This window comes from Jaculus jaculus, chromosome 7, assembly GCF_020740685.1.
Source record: "Jaculus jaculus isolate mJacJac1 chromosome 7, mJacJac1.mat.Y.cur, whole genome shotgun sequence".
Taxonomy (NCBI): Eukaryota; Metazoa; Chordata; class Mammalia; order Rodentia; family Dipodidae; genus Jaculus; species Jaculus jaculus.
In genome coordinates this window covers 117,445,360-117,458,657 of record NC_059108.1, presented here as the reverse complement: position 1 = coordinate 117,458,657, position 13,298 = coordinate 117,445,360, and the positions used below count along the sequence as shown (strand labels likewise).

Here is a 13,298-nt window from a genome sequence, read left to right as displayed (position 1 = left end):
TAATTCATACAAGTTGAACTCTTATACTTTTAAATCCTGTAATGTTGTTTTAAAATGATTTCTTTGTGAGTCATTTCAACATTGGCTTTCTAAAGAAACTCTATCATCATTATATATATATATATAATTAATATATATATATATATATATATATATATATATATATATATATATAGTTTATATCTTGTATTAACAGGAGGCATTCTATAGGACAGGTACATCATCCATGAGAGATTCATATGAGTTATGAAGAATCTTATCATTTATAGTTTCTTTTGTTTTGGACCAAGAGTAGCAGGCAGAATTATTTTTTATCTAAGCAATGCATACTATACTCAAAGGGTTTTCACCAGTTAAAAGTTATCTGTCTTTCCAAGCTTAATAAATGTGAACCACTTTCTTATAGTCATGATAAAACATTACAGGTAAATAGCGTTTCTTAAAAGAAGTACTCAGCAGAATTAATTTGAGAATCCTGTAATAGCAATGTAAAGCAATCACCATGGAAGTGTAGTTTTATTAGTAATAAAAAATTAGTGTTATTTAAAATAGGAGTTTAGATTCATAAAATTATCTTTGAAACTATAGGCAGTATGTTATAGGCAGTATCTGTTGTGTGTGATATTTTTAAAATGCAGTGAGTGGTCTGTGTTCGATATCCCTAGTTTTAAATTCTGTCGTTTGTTTGATAATACATTCTTTTTTGCTACAAGACAGTACAGAGCAAACACTATCACACTTTGCACATTAGTCTTGAATCAACTGATGGGAGAACCCAGCAGATCATTCTTTAGACCTTCTAATCATAATCACATCTTCATTTTTGGATAGACTTTTTTTTATTTTAGTGCTATATTCTCTTACCATTAACAATATTTAGTATTGTCTTAAGCCAAGAAATAAGATTCTAACTGATGTTATAGCCTTATAGTGAAATTGAATAAATATTCCAATTAAGGAACTTTCAAAACAGGACCTGTGGGTCACTTTTAGAAATTGAATCGACTTAGCCAGCATTTGTTAACTATCTAGGTGTGCTCAGAATTAGGCCAGATTGTTGAGGGTGCCACAAAGTATGCAAAGCAATATCTGCTTTCAAATGCGGAAATTGCAGTAGTAAATGTAATCATTAATTATAAAGCACAGACTATATTGGTTTAGAGTATGGAAAATCTTAAGGGAATAACAGAGTACTCATTATTTGTAATACTTCCCACTAATAGCCCCATTGCAAATATATATTTGCTGTGCGTTTGAGGTTGTTGAATTTCTGAACAAGATTCATTTATAGATTTCCAATATAGCAGACACTGTGGTAGACTAGAGAAACAACACTTGATGAAATTGATTCAAATCCCACTTGCACAAACAAAGTAATATAGATATGAGAGGATAGATGATGGTGTCATCGTCCAGGGAAAATCACATTTTTGACTGTGTTTTCCCTCTGATTCTCAACAAGGTGAAGAACCCAGATGGATTTAAGGAGTAGCAATGAAAACACTGGGGAGCTAGGAAGGAAACTGGAGGGTTTAAGCAGAAAGGGTCTGCATGGAGCTTGATGGGGGTTGAGGGAACCAAGCCTAGTGGCTTTGTCTTTGAGAATGAGGAGCCCCCAGGCAGCACCTCTCACAAAGTGCTTGGCAGTCAAGGCTGTTGGCCCAGCGCACCGCTGTCAAGGATGACACTGGTCCTCGGAGCCCCTCTTCTGTGAAGAGCTTCCTTCTGGCTGTGCGTCTGTTGCATCACTCCCCAATCCATTATCCAGGTTTTCCCCAAATTCAGGAAGCAGTGAAGCTACCTTGAGCAACATGGAGATCGTTATGATTGTGTAGAGTCCAACTCCTCCGATTTGTATTCTAGCCACTTATTCCTTGTGTAACTAACAAACCACTTATCTATATCTGTCTCAGTTTACCCCTCTTTAACATGAGAATAATACTTATCTCTTACAGTAGGGATGGCTCTTATGTGGGAAAACAAACGTGTCTGTGTGGCTATGTAGTGAACCTTTAAAAACGTATTCAGTAAGTTGTTATTTTTGCTCCCCAGCCAAACTAACAGAAATAAAAATACATTTATCTAGTTCAGTAAACTCCATCCAATCTAATGATTCTTTGAAAATTATCCTTGGCATAAAAAAAAAAAAAAAAAAAAAAAACCATGGATATGGTGGCTAGTTAACCAAATTCAATTATCATTGTTATCAGTTAGGCTTCAGTTCAGATTTGTGCATCAGGTGGAGTAAGTGGAGAGTCTCATAACCCTCTCTTCCCTGCTTTTACTGAGCTTAAGACTGTCCATGGCTGCTAAGGAAAGGGAAGTGAACTGGCCTGTTTCAGTCTCTAGCATTTGCATTTGAGTTCTGGAAGGTTTGTGGTCACCCCTAAGAGTATGGCTATGCATGCTTGCTGGCTTTCTTTATATGTGGCAAAATTAATGGTCTGAAAGTCCCTGGTGGAAGAGACATTTTATAGAAAACAATAGCTTTTCCCATCTCATGGCTTCTTTAAGGCTGACATCATGAATGACTGTAGCCTGTGGGCTCCTGGGCCTATGGGGATTCTGGCTGCTCTCATCTAGGTTAGACAGGAAGTCAAGAGTGCAGTACAAGGAGGGGAACCCTTCAAACTCCAAAGAAGACATGCTTGTTCCCCCCGACCTCCATCATGGATTGCTGCCTGCACAGAATGAATGTGCAGGTCCTGCTTCTGTATAAATTCCAGATGAGAAGTCAGAACCAACCTTGATGTTCATAAGTTCTCCCAAACATCAAGGACAGTGTGTTTATACTACCCCGGCCTCCTTACACCCCTGAAGTGGAAAAGGAAAGGAAAGGCTTGAAGTGTAACACTCCAACCTCACTTCTTTCTCTTTCAAGTTCCTTTCACTTTTCTTGGTGGCAAAATACACTAATCCAATTCTTCCTCATTTTCCTCTTAATGTAGATTAGCCCTTTGCCAGGACTGCCTTTGTGGCAGGTATTTGGTGTTTGGAGTCTTTGTTCCCAGCTGAGTGTCAGTAATTTAAATACCTTTGTTTTTGTGAGGGAGGGGCTGGTAAACAGCTGTTGTCATCTTCAATGATAGAACACCCTGTACTTGGTAAGCACACAATGATTGCATGTAATTGTGAGCCATCACAGTGAAAATCTAAAACATTAAGACTCTGGCCTCAGATGCCCATAAATTCTTAGTCATCAGGGATATCAGAGCTTTCACTGTTGTAAACTGTGTGCGATTGTCATGACACTGCATGGAGACATTATAGAGATTGTTATGTTCTGATGCTGCCATCTGTGGCCAAAATACAAGACTCCCCTCACTTAAAATTTCAGGTTGATAGCGAACACTTCTTAAAGTCTCAACATAGCCTGTTCAGATAAATGATGTATGCTTTGTTAGTGTATGACAAAACATTGAGTGTGTGTCTTGAGTTCTGTCCTACTTTCCTGTGCACCAAGCACCTGCTTCTCTCTGCTGAGAGTTGAAATGTATTTTTAAACCTTTTTTTGCTGACAATTTTCATGCATCAGGATAATATAATTTAATCATAATCCTCTCCCAATGCATTCTTTTGCCCCATGTCCTACTCTCCCATCACTAAACTCCTTTTATACAATTAGACCCTTTTCTATTTTGATAACCTTTTTTTGCCCTCCTCCCTCATCCATGTAAAAAATGTCGATGAGCTCAATTTTGAAGAAATTTTGTAGTGGTTGTGACACCTGCTATGACGTCACAACATAACAATCACTTGGCATCTGGAAGACAATGTCCTAAAGTACTTCCCCTATCCTTTCTCTTGCATTCTTTCTATACGCTCACAATGTTCTCTCAACCTTACAGTGGGTGATATGGATATCTCCTTAGCACTGAGCACTCAGCTTTCAGTTATTTTCAGTATTTTGGGTGAATTTTGAGATGCCCCAGTAATCATTCTCCAAAAAGAAACTTCTCTGACCAAAGGTAAGATCAGCACTAATCAATATGGATAAATACAATAAATATCTAGAAGACAATTAAATGTGCACAGCTTATCCGGGCAATCAGTCAACAATAGTGGCTTCCCTGCTAAGGTCTATGATCTTTGTAATCATAGGCCTTTGAAGAGTACCTGGCAGGTATTAGATCTAATCACAGAGCAGTTGGTTCCTCCGTGCCAGTCATGCCACCCTTGCACCAGTCAGCACCTCTTGGCTGGCTAGTCAGTCATGTAGCATGCATGGTTGCTCAGCAGTTGGGTGAGCGTGGTGAATTTTCTCACCCAGAAGCCTTCAAAACACTATGAACAGCTAGCCAGTGAGGAGGGGGAGGAGGAGGCTTCCAGCTCTGTTCCAGTTGGAATTTTTTTCTTTATTTATTTGTAACGAGAAAAAGAGAAAGAGAATGGGCATGCCAGGGCCTCCAGCCACTGGAGACAAACTCCAGACATGTGCCACCTTGGGTATCTGGCTTACGTAGTTCCTGGGGAATCAAACCTAGGTCCTTTGCAAGCAAGCACCTTATCCACCAAACTATGTCTCCAGCCCCTGGTTTGACTTGTCATTGTCCAGTACCAACACATGTGTTTTCTTTAGCAATAGGATCTTACTATCTAGCACTAGTGGGTACCCAATAGCTTTGGCAATAACCTGTATTATTTTGGGGTTGCTCCAGGGTATCTATGACCAACAACTCATCAGGAGGAATACTATCCCTAACACTGGGGTTTTCCTGTAACAACCTATGGCTTCCGTAAGCAGCATTGTTTACCCTCATAGAAAGTTTCTGCACTTAACTAGGCTTCCCCCGACCCTCTCCCTCCATTCTTTTCCATCCCTCTCTCCTTCCTTTCCACCTTTCCTCCCTTCTTCTCTCTCTCCTTCTCAATCTTTTTTTCTTAATTATAATTTCATAGCTTTTAAATATTATTTATTTATTTATTTAGAGAGAGAGAATTGGCACTTCAGGGCCTCAGCCACTGCAATGGAATTTCTGATGCTTTCCCTACTTAGTGGACATGTACAACCTTGCATTTGCCTCACCTTTGTGCATCTGGCTTATGTGGGATCTGGAGAATCATACATGGGTCCGTAGGCTTCTCAGGCAGTCGCCTTAATGGCTAAGCCATCTCTCCAGCCCACTTATACAAATATCAGTTCCATATCACACCAAGACTCTGTCTGTCCCAATCTAAGCAACTATTTATTAAAATAAAATGCTTCTGGTTGAATTGGAGAGGGGCATGGAAAATCATTTACTTTAGGCCCTTCTTGTCAGTTCATGGAACAAAATTGTCTTTGTAATGAAAAGGATGAAAATAGTATCTGACTTTCTATGACTGTGTGTGTCTGATCCCAGAGTGTTAATGTCTTGGAGGCTTAGTTCAGGCTATGTTTACATAGGAAGGATAAGAAGTATGTCAAACCCTTGAAAGATTTCTAATTAAACTACGGAAGCTTTGATGTCAGACTTTGAGATTAGTGTGACATCTGTTAAAAAGACCCAATTTCATGTGCCACTGGAGAGGAAAACATATGGTGGCCTTTACAGACAGTTATTGAGTTTAGAGAGTGTTTATTTATTTTAAGGTAAAGATTTTTACCATTTGATAAGCTGAATTTAGGTGTATTATCTCCATTTAGAAAGTGTGATTTGACTTAGGGGTAGGATTACTGCCTCCCTGACTTTTCTGGTAACAATGACCATCATTAATATTGGTTTCTGTTATAACATCCATAACTCTGTGTTTCTTCTTGGAGAGCTACTAAAACTTTGAAAGGTGATTTAAAAAAAATGGCTTAAGTTGTAAGTATTTTGAATTCAACAGGAGAGAACCAACATAATTTGCATGTCTCTTATAAGTAGGGACTACCTGCATCACATGTATTTTCTTCTCTAATCAACAACTTGGAGAGGATGAAAGAGGTACGAAATTTTGCTCTAGTCATAAATTTGCCTGACTCTAAAAGTGCTGTACTTCATAGAGCTCCATTCTTATTTTTTTCCTTACAACTTTTACTTGCTGTTACTTTGTTTTTCAGGAATCTGACCAAACATCCTGCACTTACTAAATGAACTTCTCACTGAAGCACAGATGGTATTCTCATATAGCCAGTGATTTTTATTTCTATGGAGAGTGTTATAATTATGCCAATATTATTTTAAGTCACAGTTATTTATTGGAAGCTATCTTTACTCATACTATGTATTTAATTTTATATTGATTTATTTTTATTTATTTATCTGAAAGTGCCAGAGAGAGAGAGAGGCAGATAGAGAGAGAGAGAAAATGGGCATGCCAGGGCCTCCAGCCACTGCAAACGAACTCCAGATGTGTGCATCCCCTTGTGTATTTGGCTAATGAGGGTCCTGGGGAATAGAGCCTCGAACCAGGGTCCTTAGGCTTCACAGGCACCTGCTTAACTTCTAAGCCATCTCTCCAGCCCTAACTTTATGTTGAAATGTTAAGAATATTAGAATTTGGAGAATTTGTGAAAGTATCACATGGACACAGTTCTCTTTTATTAGAATATTTTAGAGGTGAGAGTTCATGTGCTTTGAGATGTTCTGTCAGTGAACAGCAAATGGAAGCGTATATGTGGAGCTGGTACTAGCCTCTCAGAAGAAATGTCTGCTCATAGCTCTCTGCCTCTGTGCTCACATAAGTAAATATAAGTCCTCTCCCTTTCCAACCTAGGCATCACATTGGTGAACTCAGTACATGTATCAGCACATTTAAAAATTTTTTTTGTTCATTTATTTGTTTATTTATTTGAGAGCAACAGACAAAGAGAAAGGCAGAGAGAGAGAGAGAGAGAGAGAGAGAGAGAGAGAGAGAGAGAGAGAGAGAGAGAGAGGGAGAGAGAATGGGCACGCCAGGGCCTCCAGTTACTGCAAATGAATTCCAGAGGTGTGTACCCCCTTGCCCATCTGGCTAACGTGGGTCCTGGGGAATCAAGCCCCAAACCGAGGTCCTTAGGGTTCACAGGCAAGCGTTTAACTGCTAAGCCATCTCTCCAGCCCTGTATCAGCACTTTTGCAGCCTGGAACTGCTATTATTTTGCCCCAAAATAGAGAGTGATATTAAAATGATTTTGAATCATATTTACATAAAAATGGAAACATACAAAACAGGTGTGTGTAACAGGGAATGTAAATATGTTTCTGAACATATATGTATGCACACACAACATTACATACACACACACACAAATGTTCATATAGTAGCATGTGTGTATTTTTTTTCTTAAATGGAAACAGAGGAGAAACAAAGTGCCTGTGTTTATGTGTCAATCATGTTTCTCCTCTGCTATGTAAGTAGGGCTAAGTAAGTATCAATGCTCCTGTGTTGGGGTCTAAGTATATCGAGTTCTAAGTAGCATTTGAATCACTTTTCCCTTCAGAAAGAATTATGTGGTATGTTCAAGTGTTCCCTTTGTAAAAAAGCAAAACATATTCGGTACAGTAAATATCACACGATTATAGATTCCTCCTTTGTAATCACAGTTTGACTCTCTCTCATCCCCCAGATCATCTTTCGTAAAATAAGTGATGTGAAGAAGGAGGAGGAAGAGCGCCTCCGGCAGAAGAATGAGGTGACGCTCAGCATCCCCGTGGACCACCCGGTTAGAAAGCTCTTCCAGAAATTCAAGCAGCAGAAAGAACTGCGGAATCAGGGCTCGGCGCAGAGCGACCCTGAGAGGAACCAGCTCCAGGGAGAAAGCCGCTCGCTGCAGAATGGAGCCTCCATCACAGGGACCAGCGTGGTGACTGTGTCACAAATTACGCCCATCCCGACTTCCTTGGCCTACGTGAAAACCAGTGAGTCCCTCAAGCAGAACAATCGCGATGCCATGGAACTCAAGCCCAACGGTGGTGCTGAGCCAAAATGTCTCAAAGTCAACAGCCCCATCAGAATGAAAAACGGAAACGGGAAAGGGTGGCTGAGACTCAAGAACAACATGGGGGCCCACGAGGAGAAGAAAGAGGACTGGAATAATGTCACCAAAGCTGAGTCAATGGGGTTATTGTCAGAAGACCCCAAGGGAAGCGACTCAGAGAACAGTGTGACCAAAAACCCATTAAGGAAGACAGATTCTTGTGACAGTGGGATTACAAAAAGTGACCTTCGTCTGGATAAGGCTGGTGAGGCCCGCAGCCCTTTAGAGCACAGTCCTATTCAGGCTGACGCCAAGCACCCCTTTTACCCCATCCCCGAGCAGGCCTTACAAACCACACTGCAGGAAGTCAAACACGAACTCAAAGAGGACATCCAGCTCCTCAGCTGCAGAATGACTGCCCTGGAAAAACAGGTGGCAGAAATTTTAAAAATACTGTCAGAAAAAAGTGTACCCCAGACCTCTTCTCCCAAATCCCAAATGCCACTTCAAGTCCCCCCCCAGATACCATGTCAGGATATTTTTAGTGTTTCAAGGCCTGAGTCACCCGAATCTGACAAAGATGAAATCCACTTTTAATATATATATATATGTATACATGTATACATATATATATATACATACATACATATATATTTGTTAATATATTTAAAACAGGATATACATCTATATACATATGTGTGTATATAGTATATACATATATATATATTTTCACTTGCTTTCAATATGATGAACACAATATGGATTTTGATATGTACATATTGCATGTCCAGCTGGATTCTGGCCTGCCAAAGAAGACAATTATTGATAACATAGATTGCTTGTATATTGTGCAGTTGACTGCATGCACACTTTGCATTTATTTATAATACCTATTCTGTAATAAAAAAGTATGATTTTTGTTAACTAAGGCAATGTACTATTTGAAGAATCAGGGTCCAACCTGCCAATGAGGCCATGACAAATTGATCTCAGGCTGAATATATTGAGCTGCCATTTCTTCACGATTCTGTTAAGTTAAAATTATAGAGTAATGCCAAGGAAGAGTTCAACTTTTTAAGGTGTTAGTAGCATTTTATGATCTATCTCTTGCCATAGGATATTTTTTCTGTAACTTAGTATTAGGTTATGTTTCCCTACAGGCAATGTTTGCTCCATTGATATGACTGTTTTGTTGCCTACATCTGATACCAGTGTCGGATACTGAGAACCTAACTGCTCTGGGTTTTGTGCATGAATTGCATTTCCACCAACAATACCTCTCTCCTTTAGCATTAGAGTAAATAGTAATCGTTAGCTCTTACGTAAGGAATTCCCTGCTCCCTCCGTCTTGGAGCACAGCTGTCATCTTTTAAGCTGGCATTATCAACACCATAAATACTCAACTGTTTATATAGTGTATATTATTATAGAAACACTGCACCACAGGGTATAATGGCCTTTTAACAATTCATGTTTGATATGCCAATTTTCCAAAGGGGTTGAATGTTCTACATTTGTGTTTTCCTAAACCTGTGCAAGGGGAAGTTGAAAGGCTCTTAGCAAAAAAAAAAAAAAGTCACAAAAAAGTTTAACTAAGCATATCAAAACTTTAATTGTTGAAAATATAATTTTTTAACATGAATGTCATCAGATAGGCATGGTTCTGTGGCATATCTGTGACTTAGGCTGAAACACAGGTGGGGAATGGTGACACGTGATCCCTATTGTTTGCAGAGCTAACACATGAAATGTGATGACTAACCAAGCAAGTAGATGTTAGTTTGCTCTCCCAGAGAGCTGCTTTTCTGTGAGTTGATTCTGGTTACAATTTTCTAAAGCCTTTTGCACACAGTTCCACCAGTGGACCTCGCCGAGTTACTACAATTGACTACTTTGGCAAATCCACTTAGGAAAGTGGGGGCGGGATTGGGTGGGGAGACAAATTTCATAGTCTTTTTAGAAAGTGCCTATTATCAACTTAAAAAGAAATCACAAGATGTTATGTTGTCTATAATTAGACCCTTTGATGATATGCATTGAGAACAAAATCTACATTCATTTGTGAGAACATGGAGAATTTATTGTTTATGACTGTAGTATATTTTATGATGTTGTTTATAGAGGCAGAATTGTTGCATGCATGATGTGAAAAATTGGGAGGTGGAAAGTTAATGTTTGCATTAAGTTGAAAATATATACCAGTAATTTGTATACGTACAGGTTAACATACAGAAGGTGATAGCAAAATCAAAAGAAATATTTTAACCTGTTAACTTTTCTTAATATCTTCCAAGCCTTTCCAGACAAATTCACCAGAAGGACAAGAAGAGTTTTCACAGTTATATTGAAGATGTGAAAAAACAGTAATGGATTTAAAAAAAAATAAAGTTGCTGTTTTAGAATTCCTTTTTGAAATTTTTCACATGCCCCTAAGTTGTACCTCTTTCTCCTAGGAGTCATGGAACATATATCACACACCACAGGTTCCACGTGCTTTTGTTCTCATTACCTGTGGTGGAGATTTATAGGGGCACATGTCTCCTTGCTTTACATGATACCCACCTACTACTGGCACAAGAAAATGGGTACTTATGGTGCATGTATAAAGAAATTATGGATCATCCTTAAAATTGAGATTTTAAAAGAATTTCATGATGAAGATGATAACCTTTCTTTGACTTCTACCATTTGTTGAGTTTCAGGGCATTTTCTTAAGTCAAGTTTGACTAATGCTTCAAAGTTAAAGTGGTAAAAATGTGAATACAAAGGTTATTATTTTAACTTTAGCTACCTGCTTCAAAAATAACAGCTTGTATAAAGCTATAAGAGAATGCCTGAAACAGCAGACTGGTCTGAGTGGCAACTCAACCCTTCTCATATTGGAGTATTGTTCTAACACTGACATGGAATTTTACCTGGCTGATCTACAATGTTAACTGTATGTGGTCTCTCAGCACATGCTCCTATATGTAACACAATGGTTTTGAGCTTCTCTAGGCTGTCAATAGAGGAAAGTATCAATTGTTTATTTATGGTGTAGTTACCACAGTACTCTTTTCCAGACACCTCTGTTCTCTGCGTGCATGACATGATGTAGTGCGGGATGCACTCTGCTGTTATAGCAGGAACGCATGTATTCAGCACACATTGTACATAGTCTTTAGGTCCCAAGATTTCACAGTTCCTCACAGTAGAATTGAGTCAGAGTTGAAGGAAGGGTGAATACTTGCAATACTAATACAATGATGTTCTGTGTTGGCTTAAGGAGGACACAGGCAGTGGAAGCTGCAGGGGGACCAGATGACTGCATGTTTTATTCCTATACTGTATAGATGCTCTTGGTGTATCCAGAATAATCTCTCTACTATTATACTTTTGAACAATATAACTAATAAAAGAAATGATATGTATTTGAAATGCAAATATTTGCCAAAGCATCATATACACCTTCAACACTTTTCTATGATACCATCAGTGTATGAGGCTAGATGCTGTATTCTGGACAGATAGCTGTAATCTGATAGCAAAAGTCAAACAGAAATGTGAGCTCTGGATCATAGCACCAAGTTTAATTGATTTGTATCAGAATAGTGTTGCAGTGAATGGGCTCTAATAAATGGACATGTGATGATAAATGGAAAATTGATGCACAAAAGGCAGAAAGCAACGTGCAAGCTCCCAGTGTGCCCCATTTACATGGATGGTACTTACACAGTTCAGGCATTGTGACTGAACACAGAACCTTACTACTTTGCTGAAAGCATGGTTTGGTTTTACAACTCTGGTATCATCTCACATTGAGCACAGCAGTACAAATGTCCTGAACACTAAGAAAATTTCTTACAACTTTATGTAGATCAGAAGACAGGGAATTTGGGATTTGAAATGGCTTCCAGAACAAAGATCTACTTAGCAGTGCACAGAACTTTAATAGGAATATTAACTATAACAGCTAGCTGAAGTGTCATTTTGAAAATTAACCTAATTGGAGCCCAAATGCAAGCCACATTTTCCTGAAGTTTAGGCAGCTTTTGTTCACCAGTGAAGTTTTTCCCACTTGATAGTCTGTTTTAAATAACTATTTCTTTGAAGGGGGAAGAGGACCTGATTTTTTTAGGGTACTCTCCAGACAAGTGATTTCTTTGAAGTTTGCGGTGGCTGAGTTTTGCAAAATTATTTGTCCTAGTTCTGATTAATTCTGCCATTATAAAATTTCTATTTTTAAGCTAATTTCTCTGAGTCTATTTCCAGATTGCATGTGTGTGATGGAAAAAATGTATCTAGAATATATGTATATCTCTAAAATATGAATATTTGTAATGTGAATATTGTGCTGTAATAATTGTCTTAGACTTGAGTAATTTCTTTTGCAGTTGTGAAGGAAAGAGGGAGAAGAAAGAATGTTGAGGGTTTTTTTTTTCTTTTTAAACATCCTATGGTAAATTTTTGAGCTCTGTCTCAGATTTTCAATTTAGCTTTGTTACCATCTACCAGGGTACTTTTGGGCCAGTGGTTTTTAGTGTGTTCTGTGTTTCAACTCTCCCACCCATGAGTATTAAAACAAAGATCCACAAAACTGCTCTTTTCATATATCAAGGTGTTATTGGGTTAATAGAAAGTCAGTTTTCTTTCATGTACAAATCACACTAAGACAAATTATTGCCATTTTTCTCATTCTTTTGTAGGGTATTACCCATGATGTCTTCTATATCTAAATATTCTACATTTTAGAAAATATTTTTTCTGGTTAGAGTTTGAGGAGAGGCCTAGGTTGCCATGTATAGGTCAGTTGAGTATAAACACATGTTTTAGAAATGATCTGGCGATTGGGAATTATTAATCAAACAATTATGGAAAGCATGAAGACCTTTTTAGAATAAGAAGAGAAACAGACAGGTAAATTGTATGACTTCATATTTCATTTAATTATATTTCTCAGCAGAAAACCTCAATATTGTGAGAACAAGTGTCAGAATTGCTAAATGTTGTTCATGGTATAGAGTAGTTCATCTTTTTAACTTCTTATATAAATACAATCACGACTTACTCAAGGTGCCCACATGGCCAAATGTTCTTACATCAGACTTCTATGAAAGACTCCTTTTGATGACCAATTAATTTTTAAATGTATATCCTGAACTTGAAAAAATATGTTCAAGGAAAGCCATTTGAATGTACTGAAAATCCACTCATGTTATTGTGTCCTCAGTGAAAGTATTTTAATATATAATTTTCTTTGATTACTAATATTGGTAATTCAAACAAGCACCTTATAATGTATAAAACTTTGGTTTTTGAAAATAAGTTTCACTTTGTTAGTATTTGTTCATTCTATAAGGAGTACATACAAGCTAGCATCAATATATTTGCTATGGCCTTTTAGGTAAAGAAACAAGCTTAAAAGCAAAAAGAAAGCTTTTACACAGTAGAAAAG

At 38.0% G+C, this 13,298-nt stretch overlaps 1 protein-coding gene across 1 annotated transcript in view; it reads left to right on the top strand.

The window, feature by feature from the left end:
- The window catches only part of Kcnh5 (potassium voltage-gated channel subfamily H member 5), a 307,625-nt gene extending 297,917 nt beyond the window's left edge, over positions 1-9,708 (top strand). The window contains exon 12 of the mRNA XM_045154767.1: positions 7,514-9,708. Within this exon, the coding sequence (XP_045010702.1) occupies positions 7,514-8,461 (948 nt within the window). The 3' untranslated portion in view covers positions 8,462-9,708. The remainder of the gene's footprint in view (positions 1-7,513) is intronic.
- Positions 9,709-13,298: the final 3,590 nt, after the last annotated feature.